This window comes from Penicillium griseofulvum (genome assembly GCF_001561935.1).
Source record: "Penicillium griseofulvum strain PG3 chromosome Unknown contig_95, whole genome shotgun sequence".
In the NCBI taxonomy this organism is placed as follows: Eukaryota; Fungi; Ascomycota; class Eurotiomycetes; order Eurotiales; family Aspergillaceae; genus Penicillium; species Penicillium griseofulvum.
Genome location: NW_024467454.1, coordinates 1227240 through 1247544, shown reverse-complemented (window position 1 = coordinate 1247544; position 20305 = coordinate 1227240). Strand labels below are relative to the sequence as shown.

The 20305-nt window shown below is 48.6% G+C and overlaps 4 protein-coding genes across 4 annotated transcripts; 3 read left to right on the top strand and 1 right to left on the bottom strand.

Moving 5' to 3' along the window:
- Window positions 1-4415: 4415 nt before the first annotated feature.
- PGRI_059640 (pentatricopeptide repeat protein) lies at window positions 4416-7322 on the top strand (the record flags this gene model as incomplete). The annotated part of the gene is made up of 1 exon (XM_040793677.1): window positions 4416-7322. One exon carries the CDS (start codon window positions 4416-4418, stop codon window positions 7320-7322), a length of 2907 nt encoding a protein of 968 aa, XP_040648532.1.
- A 301-nt stretch (window positions 7323-7623) lies between these two features.
- Window positions 7624-9099, top strand: erg1 (squalene monooxygenase erg1; the record flags this gene model as incomplete). The annotated part of the gene is made up of 1 exon (XM_040793676.1): window positions 7624-9099. The coding sequence occupies one exon, from the start codon at window positions 7624-7626 to the stop codon at window positions 9097-9099; it is 1476 nt and encodes a 491-aa protein (XP_040648531.1).
- A 1672-nt stretch (window positions 9100-10771) lies between these two features.
- On the bottom strand, window positions 10772-14165 carry PGRI_059620 (uncharacterized protein; the record flags this gene model as incomplete). The annotated part of the gene is made up of 3 exons (XM_040793675.1): window positions 10772-13356; window positions 13410-13481; window positions 13550-14165. The coding sequence occupies 3 exons, from the start codon at window positions 14163-14165 to the stop codon at window positions 10772-10774; spliced, it is 3273 nt and encodes a 1090-aa protein (XP_040648530.1).
- Window positions 14166-17726: 3561 nt separating this feature from the next.
- Window positions 17727-19385, top strand: PGRI_059610 (uncharacterized protein; the record flags this gene model as incomplete). The annotated part of the gene is made up of 5 exons (XM_040793674.1): window positions 17727-17814; window positions 17867-17923; window positions 18090-18194; window positions 18251-18469; window positions 18643-19385. 5 exons carry the CDS (start codon window positions 17727-17729, stop codon window positions 19383-19385), a joined length of 1212 nt encoding a protein of 403 aa, XP_040648529.1.
- Window positions 19386-20305: the final 920 nt, after the last annotated feature.

Below are 20305 nucleotides of genomic sequence, written 5' to 3'. Positions count from 1 at the left end.
GGTTGATAGTCGGTGGGCAGCGGAAGCTACGTAAGGAAATCAGAACCGGATTCAACAACTCCGAGGTCCACGTCGGATATAAGTTGGAATTGTTATTTCCTCGCCAATATCTTGATACTACTTTTGGCGTGCTTCCAGCTATAATATCTCCTCAACCTAATCATGGCATTCCGCGGTCCTTTCGCGATCCCCCGGCAGTTATTGAATGGGACCACATCTCTTGGAGGTCGGTCGGCAATTAGCAGTCGATTGAGATGCATGACCAGTCAGCGAGGGCTCGCGACGGTAGTACCACCAGTCACACAGAATGCGACAGGCTCCAAGGGCCCAACGGCTATGGTCTTTATGAATATGGGTGGACCTTCCACAACGGATGAGGTGGAGGACTTCTTGAGCAGACTATTTGTACGGATTATCATTTGCTACAATGGCCGAGTTAAATTATATGCTTACACTCTGAATTATAGGCAGATGGTGATCTGATTCCCTTGGGACGATTCCAATCGTATCTCGGCCCCCTCATCGCCCGCCGAAGAACCCCGAAGATCCAGAAGCAGTACGCAGATATCGGCGGCGGATCGCCCATTCGGAAATGGTCCGAGTATCAGTGCACAGAAATGTGTAAACTATTGGATAAGATCTCCCCGGAGACCGCGCCGCATAAGCCTTACGTTGCCTTCCGCTACGCTGCCCCATTGACGGAGACTATGTATGAGCAGCTTTTCGCCGATGGATTCGGCAATGGCAAGGGAGGACGCGCTGTCGCATTTACACAATACCCCCAGTACTCGTGCTCAACGACCGGCAGTTCCCTTAACGAACTATGGAAGTGGCGCAATCGTCTCGAGGGAAAGCGCGCGAATGGAGGGTCCGAACCGACTGGCGCAATCCAATGGAGTGTCATTGACCGTTGGCCGTCTCACTCTGGACTTGTGGAGGCTTTTGCACAAAATATCGAGGCTCAGCTCAAGACATACCCAGAGGAGAAGCGAGACAAAGTCGTGTTGCTGTTTTCGGCCCATAGCTTGCCTATGAGCGTTATCAACCGAGGTAGGCCGATGTCTCCTGGTTATTATCTACTAGAATTGCACTAATTACCCTCTCACACAGGCGACCCCTACGCTGCCGAAGTTGCAGCGACAGTTCATGCGGTAATGCAACGACTCAACTTCAAAAACCCTTACCGTCTGTGCTGGCAATCTCAGGTGGGACCTAAAGCGTGGCTCGGGGCCCAGACCAGTGATACCGTTCAAGAATATGTGAAAAGAGGACAGACGGATTTGATCCTGGTTCCAATTGCGTTTACAAGTGACCACATTGAGACACTCTACGAGCTGGATCAGGAAGTCATTCATGAAGCCAACAACCCGGGTGTCAAGCGTGCAGAGAGCTTGAACGGAAGTCCAGTCTTCATCCAGGCACTTGCCGATATTGCTCGAGAGCACTTGCAAAAGGGAGAATTGTGCTCTCGCCAGATGACACTGCGTTGCCAGGGCTGCACCAGCGAGCGATGCTTGGGTCAGAAGAAATTCTTTGCAGGCCCTGAAAATGCTTCTATGGTGATGTAAGTTGACTGGGCTTCCAAGTATAAGTATGTACTCTCCGGGCTAGGAGAATCCAGCCTCGGATGTATGTGTATGCAGCACTAAGAGGTGTTGGAGGCGTTGTTTAAGAGTATAAAATTCCGGGGCCACTGTACGATATAATATATTTCCAATTCCACATGTATACGCCGGGAATCGACGATATAAGTCCTAGGCATCGTCAGGATGACACCTTAATATAAGAGCTAAGTCCGTGCGGAGACTGCCAATGACGGAATCGCGATAAGAATTCAAGGAATCTTAACCGCTTAACATTCCCCGCTCTTATTAGAATGTGCCCGTTTAATTCTTACAAATCAACTATGCGATAATCTTGGGATCTTGAAATATTCTGGAATCACCAATGTCACCGACTTCATCATGGAGAACGAACAACTCTTTGCGGGGGAGCCCGATATTGCGCAGATGCGCCCCCCAGATTCTCTTCCCCCTGCATATGTGAATGAGACCACTCCTCTAATTGATGAAGCCGATGGGCTATTGCATCAACATCCAACTCACCTTACGGATGATCGGCCGAAATGGAGAAGACCGAGCGTGAGTGGCTATGAGGTTTGCGCCAAAAGCGTCAAGAACAACCGTCTAACCTGCAAGCCTGACAGATTTGGTGGCTGCTCCCATTCGGTGTCCTTTTTACCCTGGGTTTTGGTGGAATAGCTGTGCCCAAAATCAATTTGATCATGTCGCTCATCTGTCGAGATTATCTTGCCGAGAAGACCACCCAGGACCCCAGCTTCACCTACCTCCCTGTTATATTTGGCGAGCACAACCCCCAGTGCCAGACCCCTCAGATTCAGTCACTAGTTGCTCAGTTTCAGCTTTATCTCAATCTTATTGCGGGTATTCTATCGGCATTAGTGAGTCCTCGGTTCGGACACTTGTCTGATCGTTACGGAAGAACCAAGATGATCGCGCTGGGCGCGCTGGGCGCGGTACTCAGTGAGATTATCACTGTCATTGTGGCTACTTGGCCTAACCGGGTGTCGGTCAATATGCTTCTAGTTGGAGCCGTTATGGATGGACTGGGTGGATCATTCACAACCGCACAGGCTTTAATTCATTCCTATGCATCTGATTGTACCCCCACCGAAAAAAGAAGCGTGGCATTTGGTTTATTCCACGGTGCTCTGTTCTTTGGAATTGCAGCTGGACCTGGCGGTGCAGCATTTTTGATCAAGCATGGAGGCACGCTGGTCGTCTTCTACATTGCACTCGCCTTCCATGCGACTTTCTGTCTATCGGTCTTCTTCATCGTGCCTGAATCTTTATCCAAGAGTCGACAGCTCGTGGCCCGCGACAAGCATCGCATGAAAATTGTGGATGCCGACTCTCGTAAATGGTACTCTTGGCGTGTCTGGAACCCAATGAACCTGATCACCCCGCTGGCAATCCTGATGCCTGCCGTTGGGAAGCCAAGTGTCTTATTCCCTAACCGCCGCGGTGCTAGTCTGGCTCTACGTCGGAATATCATGCTGCTAGCTGCTATCGACACCGCCGTCTTTGGAGTTGCCCTAGGCACTGTGCAAGTCATCATCATCTACGCCGAATACATGTTCAACTGGGGCAACGTGGAATCCAGTCTGTTTGTAGCGACCATTAATGTGGTGCGAGTGGTCAATCTTTTCCTGGTGCTTCCGCTTATCTCCCGGTTTTTCCGCACACCGTGCAAGGAAGATGGAACCATTCGCGGTTCGGATACGCTGGACATTGTTTTAATCCGCACGTCTATAATATTCGATATACTGGGCTACATCGGCTATGCTCTGTCCCAAACACCATCGGTTATGATAGCTTCTGGTGTCGTTGCCTCACTAGGTGGCATGGGATCTGCAATCCTGCAATCATCTCTGACCAAGCATGTCCCGAATGAACGCGTTGGACAGATGCTCGGTGCCACTGGTCTTTTGCATTCTCTTGCTCGAGTTGTTGCACCTACCGTCTTTAACTTAATCTACAGTCTAACTGTCGCAACGTTACCCCAGACAGTGTTTGTAGCACTTGCAGCTGTTTTTGGTGTAGCATTCCTTATGAGTCTGCTAATCAGGTCGCATGGTATGTTGCTTTTCCTAGGATCCTCCCTACAAGAAGTATACTAATTGTTGTGCCAGTTACCCTAGATGGTGGGCCCCCTGCCGATATAAGAGCGGAAGAAGATGCCGACGAGCATGACAGGCTTTTGCTATGACGGACGGTTATTTGAGTTAATGAGTTGCACTTCCTTGAATATGCTATGTATCTGTCCCGTAACATTCAAGCGAACGAACTATGTTCTGTATCATTGAAATAGACGAGGGTTTTTTTTAACTTCGGAGAACTTCTATCGATATATATAGCTGTTGGGTATCTAGATGCAAGCTAGAAACAAAAGACTACAGAGTTATTGGAGAAACACATTGGCAAATAATCTCTATAGTTCTACAATAACCGTACAATACCCCAATGGCAGCTCAAGTTTATTCGACAACTTTTTATTCTCAAAATATATCTGATATTTTGAATAGTTGAATAGTTGGATGACAGGAAGCTATGGATGTATTCGGTTAGATCCATGGGTCGTATGACCAGGTCAAACTCGGGCGGGCGGCACTGACCTAACACGCAATTTGATTTGCATCGGGAAAAAAGAAGTTGCTCCGAAGTTACCCTATTCTCTCAGCTTCAATTGCCTGTACACTTAATATTGGATCATAGCTGGTGATCGAAGCTATTCGAATTTCATTCATTTTACCTATCTCCTTATTTCGGGACATTGGTGCGAGGCCCATGCACGACTGGTGAACTCGCGCGCAACCCGCGCTCAGCACTTTCAATATGCTTGCTCGCGCCGCAAAATCCGGCTCGATAATACCTTCTCCAAATGCACTCCGAGTGCTCCGCCAATTGGCCCTGGCCGGCTCAACGGTTGGCGGATTCTGCACCGTCGCAGCCCTCACGTACGAAGCCCATCGCCGGGTCCGCATTGCCGAGAAAATCATCGAGAACAAACGGACGTTACACAGCACCGCACCGAATTATGATGCAACTTCTGCTGCCAAACGACTCAAGGTGATGGTGGAGGCGGCAGAGGCGGGCGAATTTCTGGGCATTGAATCCCTCAAGGCGAGGAATCGGAACATACCTGATGGGCCAGATGAGCCAGCGTTCGAGACAGAACAGGCTGCCCCAAAGCCCAAGCCTAAACCCCTGATTAGCTTGGCAAAACATCATGCTCGCTCAAAACGTTCGCTCTTTGGGGTCCATCCAATTGCGGAATCCCGCTACACGGCAAACATCGATGCTTCAAGCTTGGCTCAGAACGCTGAAATTCTGGCTCGTGAGAAACAGCAGAGCAAAATAGCAGAAGAATCTGGCAAGCTCCCCTTCGATGCCGAAATTCGCAGATTGTTAAACGAAGAACGGGAAATCACTGCTGCAAATCTGTTCTTGGCGCACACTCGGCAGACACCTATCATTTCTTGGGAACGCAGAGAGCTTGCATGTATTATATTCACTGCAAACTGCATCAAAGGAAACTTGTTCGTTGCTCGAACTTTGTTCAACCGCTTGGACAAAGTCAGTGTGGTCTCGGCGGAGATGTGGGCTACACTGATGCATCTGCTTGCGAAAGAGGGCCACATCGACGCTGTTGGCGTTATATATGATAGATTTAGAACTAGCTTTGCTGTTCCAACCCATCTGTTGGAGGTCATTCTCCGATGTCTGATTGAGTCTAAAAGATTGGACTCCGCCAAATACCTCTTCTTCCAGCGCTTCGAGGATGACCGAGATTGTGGTCTGTGCGGTGCCTATCTTGATGGATTATGGAGAAAGACTAGGAGCATGGAACTCCTGTCTGCCCAACTCGGCCTCATTCTCAAACATCTCGAGTCACTCGATCGGAAACCAACTGAAAAACTGTTCAACCCAATGGTCAAGGCCATGGTTGAGACTGGTCGAGCCGAAGAGGCCGAAGCTATGGTCAAGGCTATGTCAACACATTATGGGACTGAGCCTGGATGCCGGACCATTGGCTTGATTATCTACAACAGAGCCCTTAACTGTGAATGGGACAAGGTCATGGATGGCATGCGTGGTATGCACGAGCACGGATACACCGAATCAAAGAGGGATTTTACTATGATTTTCGACCGCGTCTTCTTGGAATACTATCCCACCCACACGGGCCCACAAATCCTCGACTTTGTCATCTCTTGCATCAACGATTTTGACATACAACCCGACAGAGTACTTCACCGACACATCCTCGAAGCGATCATTGAAAAGGGCGACGAAGATATGATCACAATAATCATGGACATGGCCCACGATCAGAATTGGGACACCGGCATTGACGACGAGTTTATCAAGTCACTAGTGAAGAGCCGACGACTTGCAATGACCGATAACCCGGTGGGGATCTGGCGGCTGAAGCAAGCCGCCAAGAATCGACAAGATCATTTAACTTCTTCCCGGCGCATCCTTGGGTCTAGTTCTGAGACTTGGGCAGTACGAGGAGAGAGAATTGCCCCGATTCATATTCCCGCCGAGGAATCTTTCCCTCGAACGGTGAGCGAGATGGTGGCCTCCAAAAATGCCAGTTTATACGTTCCGCTCCACAAACGGATGGAGCACTTTATCAATATGGGCAGACATTCCGATGCTCTGGCACTTTACGATCACTCGATCACGGGTGGGTATGTCGTCAGACCACTGCACCTGAAGCTAGCTGTGATCGCTGCCATCCTCAGTTGCAAAAAGACAGGCTTGGCCAATGCACGACGTCTGATTACATCCGAATGGGATTACTGGAAGAACGTTCCTTCTCTCCGTTATAGCAAGCGCTTCACTTCGTGGATTCCCATCTTCTTCCAGCGGGTCATGGAGGTGGACCCAGAAGCCATTGGGTACGGAGGCTTGATCAAGATGGCCATTTTTGAATATTATGATATTTGTGCCAACACCAATGGTCTTTTGGTGAAGCACTTCTGCGCGACTTCTTCCAGCCGTTACCTAATTGGGGGTGGAACACCAGAAATTGCCGTCGACCTCCTCACAACAATTTACCAATCTCGGTGGCGGATCTCTCATGGCTTCGACCAAGTGTTATTGAAGATGCTACTGCGTGCGTTCGCCAAGGTCCATAACTTCAAGGGGGTCTGGTGGTGCATAATGACAGTCCTCTCGCGGAATGAGCCCATCAATCAAGACTTTGTCGTGGAAGCTACCTCTCAGTTGGGTTCGTTGGAGAATGCGATTAGATCTTCTGGCTCCTACGATGCCACGGGGCAAGTGGTCGTACTCCGGCAGATTGTGGGGGCGCTGGAGGCCAAATTTGAAGGTGATTCGCATTGGTCAGCCATCAACGTCCAACCGGAGTTGAAAAAGGCGAATCGTTCCAAGCCATTCAAACACACCGAACATCAACATTTACTTCCCACCACAGACCTTGGGGAACTCATCATGAACTTTGATGAAGAGTTGGAGTTGGATATGTTGCTTAGACGCAAGCAGTTTGATGCTCCTGATCATGCGAAGTGGTGGGCTGAGTCCAATGTCTCAAAATTGCATACCGTCCCTTCAGAAGACCCTGAATACCCCTGGAATAACCCAGCGAATTGGGGTAGGCATTATGTGCCTGAGAAGTACTCGTCCGAGTATCACCTTGAATTTTCACCCAGAGGGGAATACGATGAGTATATGGAGTATGAGGATTATCAGGGGCATCGGGCGTCTCAATGAATATGTATAATAATGTAAATAGTATGTACAATAGCATAAATATCTATACAATGTTTTTTTTTTATATATCCGAGGTCAGTCCACTTGGATATAGATAATCCCGTGATGTCTCCTGCTGCGTAGAATTGAGAAGGCGGAGAGAGATCCTTTCACATGTCACGCCACCCCTTTCTATCCAAAAAAGAAACATCAGCCCATAAACACGGCCAATCGACTTTACTTTAAATCAATTGCTTAAGCCGAGAATGGTCCTGTATTCGTCGACTCCGTTCTGACAATATCTACTCTTTCAAACCCAAAAATGGCCTCGCTCAATGGCCACGCCCTCTCCCCGGCCGCTCAACGCCGCATCGATCACCACGAAGCCGATGTTGTAATTGTGGGTGCCGGAATCCTAGGATGCGCGCTTGCAGTCACACTAGGAAGACAAGGACGCAGTGTGATTCTGCTGGAAAAGTCGTTGGAGGAACCTGACCGCATTGTCGGTGAACTACTCCAACCGGGAGGTGTTCAGGCGCTCGAGCAATTAGGGCTACGGGATTGCCTGGAAGACATTGATGGCATTGACGTGAAGGGATATTGGGTTTCTTACCATGGCGAGCCGGTTCTCCTTGAATACCCCAAGTCCAGCCCAACCTCACCTACACCGCTGGGACGAGCCTTCCATCACGGTCGATTCGTGATGAAACTACGGGCAGCCGCTCTGTCCTGCCCCAATGTCACAGTTGTCGAAACGAAGGTGACTGGCCTGGTCACATCGTCACATACTGAGGAAGTCCTTGGAGTCGAGTGTATAACCAAGAACGTCAAGGATTGCTACTTCGCCCAACTCACCGTGGCCGCCGACGGCTACAACTCCGAATTCCGCAAGGAGCACCACCAGTACTCACCCAAACGGAAATCGAAGTTTTATGGTTTGGAACTCATTGATGCCAAACTCCCCGCACCCAATACTGGTCATGTCCTCCTCAGCGATAACCCACCTGTACTCATGTACCAAATCGGCACCCACGAGACCCGAATCCTTATCGATATCCCGGATAACTTCCCTCTGGCGTCGGTGAAAAATGGTGGTGTTAAGGGTTATATGCGAAGCAACATCCTACCCCAGCTCCCAAAGGGTGCGCAGCAGTCGTTCTCTGATGCACTAGAGCAAGGCCAGCTCCGGTCAATGCCGAACTCATTCCTGCCTGCTTCGGCCAACAAGACACCTGGTTTGGCGATTCTGGGAGATGCACTCAACATGCGACACCCTCTCACTGGTGGAGGCATGACGGTGGCGTTCAACGATGTCTGTCTCCTCCGCGAATTGCTCAGTCCAGAGCGCGTGCCCACCCTTTCCAATACAGGCCTCGTTCTTGAACAGCTAGCGGAATTCCACTGGAGACGAAAGAACTCTTCTTCGGTCATTAATATTCTCGCGCAGGCCCTCTATGCGCTCTTCGCCGCAGACAGTACGTATCCCTACTCTTCGGTTAATGTCCTCACAATTAACTGTTTATCCTTAGACGAAAGCCTTAGAGCTCTGCAGCGTGGTTGCTTCCGCTACTTCCAGATTGGACCGATTGGCGGCCCTGTTGGGCTGTTGGCCGGTCTGATCAAAAAGCCTCTCGTCCTCGTCAGCCACTTCTTCTCCGTCGCCTTCCTCTCAATCTGGGTTCTTTTCTGTGATACGCCTCTTACCCACCTTCTCCTATTCCCATACTACGCCGTCATGATATTGTACACAGCGTCTGTCGTGCTTTTGCCATACGTCTGGACCGAGATCTGGTACTGATTTGGCTTGAATTCGTCAATCAGTGTTCTAATTTTCCTCCGAAAAAAGCGACGGAGAACCCCAGCATATCGTTTTGTATTTTCTCCCTGGTGAACATATTTGTCTATTCTACCCGACATGTCTTTCTATTTTAATATCCCTCTTCGCTCTGTCTTTCTTCCCAACACCTTTATGTGGTTTAATTTTGTCTAGCATGCTACTGTATCTGATATACCGCAAGTTCGGCATTACAGATGTACTGTACTATATACCACATCATAGACCATGCTATTATCTCAATGATAAATGATGCAATGTCAATATATTCCATTTCAATAACCAACGCTTTCCTCCGCTAATGCTACATAAAATGCCCAAAAGACAAAATAACAATCAACTCCAATCTATATGATTCCGCATCCTCCCGTAACTCACAAACATGCACATCTTTCAGACCCTCCCACTTCCAGTATCCATAGCCAGATATCAGATACACCAAAGAAGATACATATAAAGACCCAATCAGAACAAATCAATACAAAGCATATAAGCCAACACCCCAAAACAAAACGAAAACGAAAACGCAAAGAAGTTAGGCGCAATCGGCATCGGGGCCGTCACACGACCAACCCAGGGCATATCGAAGCCCAGCTGGAAATTCGAATTGGAATTCAGCGAAAAAACAGACATGACCGCACCGACTGGCCGCATGATGCAGTTGTGGATGAATGATATGCTAGAATAGGTCTCGCTGACTATCCCGTAGGCGAAGAAAAAGCAATAATACAAATACAGCAAGAATGGAACGAATATCTTCCACATCTTTTTTCTTCTTGGGCTGATTGGCAGAGTGGGATATACACCCTTGGGTATATATATTGGGGTCTTTGGGGGTTGTGGTTTGACCGGTCTGGTGAATTTGATAATGCGGATGTAAGTTGTCTTGGGTGGGAGTTGAGCCTTGGAGGTTGAGGTAGGGAGAGGATGAGGAGCACGAGAGAGAGAGAGGGAGAGAGAATATGAGAACTAGGATTTTCTTCCCTTTCTTCCCTTTGTTCTCGGGGTCTTTGTTATTCGCATCTTTGTTATGCTTGGTCTCCCATTTAGGGTATACCATGTAGACACTTTGCTGAACAGCATGCAGTTAGATGCTTCAAGGCAGGGAGAATAAAAGATAATGTAACTAATCCAGGTATCAGGCATCATAGCCTTAAGCAGGGAAAGGGTCTTTTTTTTCGAAAATTTTGGTTTGTTTCTCATTGGCAACAAGGCAGTTAATCTCTTTCTTTTGTACAGAACCAGGACCGAAAAAAAAGAAAAAAATTTGGCATAAGAAAATGAAAAAGAGACACAGAACCGGGTCTAACCATGAACACAAAGAACTCCAAACAGCTGCAAAGAAATCGTCTCGGTGCATGGGAGGCGTTTCCTGGAAAATGAACCGGCCAACTTTCCCGATGGCAACAATGCATGCATATATGGGCCCTAATCCCTCAAGGGAAAGGGGAGATAAAAAAAAACAAAGAGCAAAACAACATTGAACGTATTTCGGGGGAACATGAGTTCGTTTGGGGGATACAGCGTGGGAATTTGAAACTGAGCCATGGAATCAGGTTGGATGTGAGTATATGCTCAACCCACGTAGTCGTGGCTGGAGATGGTTTGGGGCAACGATACAACGATACACACTTGGTCAACCGCCTTTTCGCAAAGCATCATCTGATGGCACGAGCTCGTGACCGCCATTGATGCCGTTTCGAGGCTCCATTGACGATTTGGTGTTCTTGCGGCTCTTCTTCTTGGTCGTCTGCCATCCATGGTTGCTATCATTCGTGCCGTTAGTCTGTCCGCCTGATCTTCGGGACGAGTCTGTGCCCCGATCTTTGGTGCCCGGAGCAGCATTGTGAGAGCCGTCGTGTCGGCCTTGGCCTTTAGGCTTGCTCTTGCCACTGACACCGTTCGCCTTGTCGGAATGATCTCCATTGGTTCGGCGCTTCGAGTTGGTCGACTGATGCCGATTCTCATTCGGTCCAGATGCAGCAGGTTTCTCATTCAACTGTCCCGAGTGCCTAGCCTGCCCGGTTTCCTTTCCTGGTCCTTGTGCTGTACCATTCCTTGGTCGATCCGGACTTGTCTTCGTGGGTTGTTGTACCAGTTTCTCGGAATTCGACAGGTGGTAATTTTGCAGCCGGCTAGCGAGAAGCTCAGTTTGGCCATTCACATCTGACTGTTGTTCCCCACCCGCACCATTGACCTTTGGCGTTTCCGTAGATGGCCGAGTGAAGATAGCCGAGTGTTCTAAGTCAAGCGACCCGGAATCCTGGTAATCTTGAGACAAGGAATCGGAGAAACTTGCAGGTGTGTTCATGTTGTGATCATCGGACGACGTGTAATGGCTTATCGCGGAGTAAGGGTCAATCAATTCAGGCGCATATGCCGAGCGGGGCTCACTCGGACGCACCGATCCATCTACGATCAATGGACCAGGTGCAACTGGGCGTGGGGCGGACTGGACCGGTTGTGACGGGGGTTTAGAAGTGAGAGTGTGCTCCGAGCGAGCCGTTTCTGATGAGAACGATGCCGGTCGGTAGTCTGGCTGAAGGGGAACAAATGAATATCCATTCGAGACCAGACCCATCTGTGTGGACAATGGCGGCAGCATGGAACCTTGCTGAAAGGCTTGAAGCTGTTGAGGAGTTATATAATAACCCAACACATCTTGCTGCCGGTTGTCGTCCACAGAGTTCGAGCATGATCCATTGCTAGCAAGACTGTTTGAGCGCACTGCGTTCTCATCACCACTGCCTTCTCCGACTTCCAGCGACTCAGTGGCCGGCCTTTGTTTTGACCAGTTCTCCGTAGGTGGTGGCATGGAATAAAGGGGAATATAATTGGGAAGAGAGGGTGAGCCCTGAGGGCGTGCAGGTTGTGAATGTGCACGAAGAGACTTTGGGGATCCGTTGGCAGCTGACAATCGCCGAGAATTACGACGGGTATCAGGCATAACACTAACAGCAGACGGCGAGGGAGGGTTGGTGATGGTCACTTGCGAGCCAGCTGCACCAACTGACGCATAAGTGGGGTTATAGATCGATTGCTGTCGTTGAGTTGGGCTGAGAGTAGCATGGCTTGCTGTTCCAGTTCCAGATCTCGGTCGCGAGGTTTCCTCCGGAAATTCTTGCTGTTGAGGAACTGGAAATTGGATGAATGGCTGACGGATGAAAACTGGCGGTGGTCTCCCAGTGATCAATGCTTGGCTATGCAATTGCATCCGCAATTCTTGCTCCTGCGCCTGCAAGAGCTGGATCTGCTGATATAACTGGTCATGCAAAAGATACTGGGCTTGCTGTTGTGCCTGCAGAGAGATGTCTGCTGCATTGCCGGTGTTCGGCTGCCGGAAGTTTGACTTGTTTCCGGTGTTGGACTGCCGCCGCCCACCAGTGAGCCCACCCCGTGAAAACTGATTATTATATCTGCCGCCGCGGTTCCCTCCCCGTCCACCCCGCGATGGGAGGGAAGGTGTGAGAGTTGGACGCGGTTGGGGTGGGGGTCGTTCCCAGGTCCGCTCCTCTTCTGCTGGGAATTCGAACTGCTCGCAACACCCTTCTAGGTCACCGTTTGCGATATACTTGAAAGCCCTTCGCAATTCCAAATGTAATCCTCTAAATGAAGTATCATCGGCGGTGTTTCCTAGGTTTCTTGATGTGTTGAATGGCTCTTCCACGCACAGTCGGTTGTTCAACATCAGGTGCCAGCCCTTGGCTTCTTTGTTGATCAGGGTGCCGTCTCGTACTGAGATGACGTTCTTCTCGTAATCAAGTTCGTAGCCATAATACCGGAAAAATTGAAAGAGCAACTCGCCAACTGATTGCTTGTTCTTGCGGCCAAATTGAGACAAGGTCTTGAGGTCGTCATCGAACGAGCAGACCAATCCGTCGTGGGTCACCCTCTTCTTGTGCGGACGTGCTTGCAAACTTGGGAGAATTGGAGGGTTTCGTGTCTGCAGGAAATTAATGATCAAACAGATCCAGGTGTAAGAACTAAGGGTTCCTCCAAGTGCTGCATCATTGAGAATTCTTCGCTTTGTCCAGTGCTTGACAGTCATTGCCAAAGGCCGCACTCGTTCATCCACTTCAACATAGGTCCGAATCATTCGAGTGTTTTCTAGCGCCAAGGTGTTATTGACATTCATATCACAAGCTAACCGGAGCTCCGGGTCCCAAATCTTCACGATGGGGACTTTTGCGTGCGACACACACACCACGCGTTGCATCCCATCTGTTCAGGTCAGTCTGTCATTCAATCAAGTTGTGTCAACGGTGATTTCTTACGTTTAGCCAACACCTCAGCCAACAGGCACACATGCTCCAATTCCTTGTAGTTTGTTGTGATGCAAATGTCCACTGCTCAGGTTAGGATTTGTTTTGCCTTTTGATCGCTCTTGTGTCATAAAAAACAAAAGAAAACATACCATCCGAGTCACTGGAACAGAGCTTATTCCCTGACGAGCCAAAAATGTTCGCCTTAATATTATGACCAGGCCATTGCTCATTGAAAAGCTTCTCCAATTTCCGAACAAGTTGTCGTCGTCGATCATCACTCTCAGCAGATGGTAATAATTGATCATACAGATCCATGATCTCAGTCGACAATTTTTTCTCCTCGTCCGGGCTGAGCTGCTCCTTCAATGGGCCCTTCTCCTCCGGTAGTATATCTGCCCCTAGGCTGTACGGTATCCGTCGTCGAAAATACGCCATGGCGGTCTCATATTTACATCCTCCAAGCGGTTTCCGGGAGAATGGGGGCAGATGTGTGGCCTCGGAGTGGGTTGATCGAGGGGAAGTGCTTCCGCGGGCGGGGGACGGCGACCGGGAGTGAAACGATAGGTTGCGCGCATGTTGGTATGGGGTGGAAGGAAGGGAGTTGGACTGGTGCGAAGTCAAGGGAGGCCGAGCGGTCTCGGACACGTCAGATCGCGGCACATCGGATTGCGGCATCCATGCCATCGTGGAGGGCTGTGCCGACGCTAGCGAGGCGACGTCACGGTGGAGGGAACACTTCGCATTCCCATCGATTTTTGCGACCATATAGCAATTCGCAACTCCCACACCGTTGTGGTCCGTCCGTACGGGGCTCGGCAAAAGAGATAAGAGTCCACTCCCACACACCACACAATATAATCCCCCTCTGTTTCCGCTCAGTTGGAAATCACCGGAGAAATTTCGTTTATGATCGATTGAGGGCGAAGGATGTTCTGACACGTGTGTAACACGTCAAGGGTTCGTTGATATGTGAAACAACCGGGAGGCAGATCGTGGTGGGAGACTTTCAATTGCCCTCGACCTGAGTCGCGAAAAGCCGAATTTTTTTTTTTTTCCTTTCACTCGGGACCGATAAAAATTGAAAAGATGTAAAAGACAATGCCTCAACCAGGAGATGAAAATAAGACACGAAAATAAAAAAATAAAATAAAAAAAAACGGTCTTCGTGAAGGAGAAGAGAGCGGACGGAGAGACGTGGGAGGATTGGGTCAAAGAAAAGAGACAAAAAAGGACCGAAGTACTGGATGAACCATGCAGTCCGTTTTTCCCTTAAAGCAAGTATGTAGGAACCAGCCTGGGTTTCCGATTGTGAGAAAAGGAAGCGTAGTCCAGAGAGGGGAATTTGAGAGGTTGTGAAGATGAAGGTCAGCCCCCTGTCGGCGGTAAAGACACACTGCCGGCCGTCCCCTCAAGAACTCGGATCTTCGTTAACGTCAACAATTTTTATATATATTGAAGTCAAGCAATTTGAATTTACCTAGAGTGGGTATACGTGGTATTTGCAAGTCAGAAGAGATGTGGTGAGACCAACTTAGCGTTGTAAGCGTTAGAACCCAGAGACTATTGGGGGAACAGCTCTCTCTACCCTCATTTCCCCATGGCAACAATTAGGGGCTGGTTTCCTTTGTCTCTAACTTGATTTCTCCCTTATCTCTCACAGAGTAACTCTTTATTCTTTCTTCCCAACCAAAACCTGAATCCAGAAAGCCAAAGTGCGGCAAATCAGTTGCAGTATCACCGAGCTATGCATTCATGCAGGTACCATGACAACAGATCGATAACACAGTGCTTTTTGTTAAGGCCCCTGGACTACTCCATACTCAATATTGAGTAGATATATCAATTGCAGAACATAGTAGATGATCTATCTGTTGTACTCTCCTTTTTCTCTCCTGATCGTCATTCTTCACTTCTCCCCGCGATCAGCATGGTCCTTGCACGTGCTGCACTAGTATAACCTAATCCAAGTTAGCCTGAGGCATAATTGTGACTCTATACATAGTTATATCTCCTTTCAAAGAAGTAGAAATATATAGTTAGGGTTTAGTTGATATTGAATCCAGATTCGAAGACACTCATACTACTTCTTTGTTTGGAACTTGGACCAACATTGATCCCTGCTATACTTCACTAAATTTGAACAGTGACTCCCCATATCCAATGAGGTTTTGAGAGGGAAACCTTCTGAAATAATAGCCATTGGACTATTTGCCCCTGAGGCTAATCAAGGTGTCAATCATGAGATGGTAGCCTTTGTTTATTAGGGCTGGGGGTTGCTACATTGGGAATATGGGGCTTGTTTTGGCGTGTTTCTTTGTACAGGAGTAAGAAACTTCAACATTTTGCCACTCAAGATTAATATCGAGCAGCTATCAAGTACGTTGTAGTTACTATGTAAGGAGCAACTATTGAGCAGATATCGAGATAGTTCTAACCCAGACTTCACAAGTCATAACATGGCTCCCCATAGAATCAAGCATCCAGTATAACCAGATTCGGTCGATCACAGTCCTATGTATGACGAGTGGAGAGTTATTATCCAAGGTAACGCGGAGGCATGCTTGGGTTGTATCATGCTAGTGGTACATTTACGGAGGGTTTAAAGGCAAGTATCTACACGGTATTTTCCTGCTATATTGGTACAGACAATAACAGGGCAGAGTTTAGGGAAGTTAATATCGGGTGAGCGAACTATACAACGAAAAACCTCCCCTTCCACTCTACTCCGTATATATTTGGGTATGAAGTGCACTCCAATATCGTAGAATCGATTCATCCCGAACTCACCTAGAACTAGTCTCATGTACATGCGGGGGAGGACTCGGGCTGCTGACTGGCCCGTCGACCCGGTTAAGTACATGAACATTACAGCAGCCAATCCAGTTCAGAGGGGCGCGGACCTTGCGGAAGAATATAAAATGGTGGCCGTCGGACATTGCCCCACCTCTCCTGAATTGATCGAATCGGTCAAAGCACCGTTCAAACTGTATTCTGGAATGTTACTATTGTATCGCATCTATTCCCTTAGATAGGTATAGCCCCCTGTCTACTTTGTAATCAGGTTTTGAAGGGACTTCTTTGAAGGCCTATACGAGGCTATCTGCATTCAAGCAGGCTACAAGGGGCTATATATACTTCTTGCATGTCCTTGCTCTTACCACTATACATAAAGCTGCAGATCATATCCTAGAGATGACTAGAGCATTCACTACTTAGTACTTGCAGCCTCAGATAGCGTCCAGAGGCAGAAGGTTCTTGGCAAGCTGACTGCATAGTGCAGAGGCTTTGCAGTTTTCAGAGTTGGCATCATCATACGTTGACGTTGACTCCAGGGAATCCCTTGTTATTCCGTATGGAGTATTCGGTAGTTTAGATTGAGTTATATGAAGGGAATCTTATTGAAATGTTCGAAACTTGGTTTGGAATGAATATTGTAAAGTATATAGAAATAGGAGATAGGGATACTATATATTAGGGCACAATGTCAATGTCTTAAGTGGGGAACAAGTTTCCTTGGGAGACAAGATATTAAGTATAGTATACAAAGTCGAGACATCTAGGCAAGTAGTAATTGAATAATAAATAAAAGTAACTATCAGACACGAGGAAAGCTCAACGCTTAGGCACACGCCCACCCCGTGCCCCCATCCAATCTCCGGTGACCGGCCCCATCAGTGACGAATAAGAGCCCTTGGGTTGCCGGGAATTGCCGTGTACTTGGGATAGAAAAAAAAAAGGAATTGGTATTAATGAAAGCATTGAAAGACATATATAGGTTGATTTTAATAGAATGTACGTAAACTCAAGTATATGTATTCTATAAGGCAATAGAAAATACGTGATATAAGTTAATAAATATGTGTTTAATACTCCGTAGAAGGAGAAAGAAAAAAAAGAACTCCTTTTCCCCGTATACTATTTTTCCCTTTACATTACAATTTTATGAAAAGCCCCCTCCATAAGGTAATACACACCCACATCCCCCCCATTCTCTCCTTTTCTTCTTCTTCATCCTTCCCTTTGGTCTGCCTCGTTGACTCGTGGTAAGAAATACTCAGAGGCCTATTTCCCGTAAGTTGCATTATATCATTCCTTTGCAATTGAGAAAAAAAAATATTTCTCATCTTCAAGCGCGGAAAAAATACCCCCAAATTTTACCGAGACTTGGGATATTTTTCTATTTTTTTATTTTTATCTTTTGGATTTTAAATGTGTTGAAAGAAGATCTTGGTTAAGTGGATCGAAGCTCACATTTGTTTTCTCGACAGATCGCCTCTGACCGGATCATCTTCCTCCCCCCTGAACTGTCGCACTTTTATTCCGACAATGTCTTCGTACTACGAACCTCAGGGCTGGCAAGCACCCGCTGCGCGCCAGGTCTCTTGGGAGCAGCCGGCGCCTCCTTCCCGCTCAGGTATGGGATCCAATAGCCGAGCACCCAGCAAAAAAATGCTGACCGTCGACAGGATCGAGTTCGGTTTCCCAGCGCGAGGATATCCCGGCCTTTTCCTCCCAGTTTGACGGTACGAATACACCTTTACTTGGATCTTGACAATTGCTTCGAATCCGAATCGCATAAGGCCCCGGGAAAAGGAGTTGATTTCGAGGTTGTGAAGATGGCCCGGGCATACTTTTTTTTTTCGTTTGGGCCTTGTGGGACGAGTGCTGATATATTTTTTTTCTTTACAGAGGTTGATCGTGCGATCGACAATCTCGTCAAGAGCGGGAAGTTGTGGAATGCTCCTCGGCGGGATTCGATGCCCATGATGATGGGCCGGCCCTACCCCGACTACGGTATGTTGCGGGCACGGATGGCACCCAGAACGCGTTTCTGACTTGTCTCTTGACAGACCCTCGCATGGGTGGTGGCCCTCAGCGACACCATTCGATCAGCGAGTTCGATGGCAACCGCATGCCCCCGTCCGGAAATGCCCAGGGTTTCTATGCCTCCCAGCGGTACCAGGGTCGTCCCAACGAGGTGGAACAGATGATGCAGGCGAAGCGTCGGATGGCAGCACAGCGTGAGAGGGAACTCCGCAACTATCACCAGGAGCAACAGTACAACCGAAGTACGTGGTAGCGTCTGTCTTCTTTTTTTTTTGAGCCTCGTTATATTCCCCCGTCGGCTTTTTTTTCACTTCCTTGCATCTATGTATCCGTCAGCCTGTGTAATATATTTGGTTTGGCTTCTTCGTTTTTCTTTTGAACACGGGGTTTTAATACTTTTCTTCTTCCTTTCAAGGCCTCCTCGCCGAGATGTCTGCATCCAAATCCGACCGCTCCACCAGCCCAGCTGCTGTGAGTGAGGACAGCCGTCGCGAACTCCTCGCCCGCCAGCACCGCGCCCTGTACGGCAACGAAAGCCCAGCCTTTTTCCCGCCCGGTGCCTTCTCCGATGATAACTCACGACCAGATAGCCAAGCTGGAGGCACCCCGTCGTCCGGTGTTCGTGGATCCTCCCCGCGAGGTGTGGACCCCTTCGGCCTTACACAGGCCAGCGGCACTAGCGATGCCACCACTGGCCTGCAGTCGCCCTCGCGTGCCAACAGCACCTCCTCGCCTAGCTCCGCCATCAACGCCAGCTTCGAGCAGCCCGCAACCTCGGCCTCGTCACCCGGTGCCGACTCGCCCTCCCGCCAGGCTGCCTCCAAGCCTGTCGCCGGTCCTATCGGCTCGGTCGGTCCCATCGGTTCCCGGCCTGTCCCCGGACAGACATCTGCGCCCCCTGCCAACCAGGCCTTGAACAAACGCTCCATAACTCCTCTCCCCTCGCCGCTTGGACTTGGCTTCACTCCCGCTGACTCCACTGCTGGCCCTGCGACTGAGCGTACCTCCTCCGCCGGCTCTACCCCAGCTGCGACCTCTGCAGCTGGTGGCCCTGGTGCCAAGGACCAGGCTGGTGGTGTTGGCCTTGGTTGGAGCAACGGCAGTGGCGTCTGGAGCTCTAAGAGCGGGCTCGGCGTGCAAGCATCTGTTTGGGGATAAATTACCACAACCCTGGATTTCTGGTTTTTGATGGCATTACTCCAAATGGGCGCTTTTTGCATATTGGACTTGGGGCATTTTCTTGCTTGTGGCGTTGTGAAAAGAGAAAAAAAAAACAAAACAGACGACTTCCATTGTTCTGCACTAACGGACTTTGAGCACGGTATATATCAAGATCGACGGGGATACCATCCGTCTTGTGCTCCACCCGGTTTGATGTCTTTTTATGCGCTGCTTAATCTTGTTCTTTGGGGGTTGAGCTGGCTTACTACCAGGCGTGGGCAAAAAGAAACGGGGGGTTACTGGAATTCGGAAATATTCCAAATGGTCGGATCTGTCTAGATGATATGATGCCTTCCTCCCCCGTTGGTCTCGGGTTATTTTTGTTTTTCTTGTTTTTTGCTATTCCGGTGCCCGTGCGAATATGGTCGGAAATATGGCGCTTTATCTGTGATGCTCGTGGGCTATGTATGGGCTGTCTCATTTTTCTCGGTGTTTTTCATGTCGGATGCACAGGTCTCTTTTCTTTTTATTTGGGGGGTGGTATGGGAAACTTGCACATTGCTTTATTTAATTTTGGCCTGTTTTTTACTATATATCATCTCTATATGGAGATGGGGAGGCGAACAGAGGCTCAAAACGGATGTTTCTTGGATTTGCACGCCTTTTAATTGTTTTCTCTTTTTCTTTTCAACGGTGATATTTGACAGTGCAATTGTAAGAAGGGTTAGGGTTACTGGAGTCTATCTTCAACGGATTCTGGGCTTTGGACTCTTTGGGACTTTATCAGAATATTCGTGGATATACCTATTTCTCATTTGATGCTCGTTTTATCAAAGATAGGTCCTATGACGTGTTTATAGCTTGACGACGCGGTAGTTATCCCATATATTCAAATTGGGCTCTGATCTCGCTTTGGT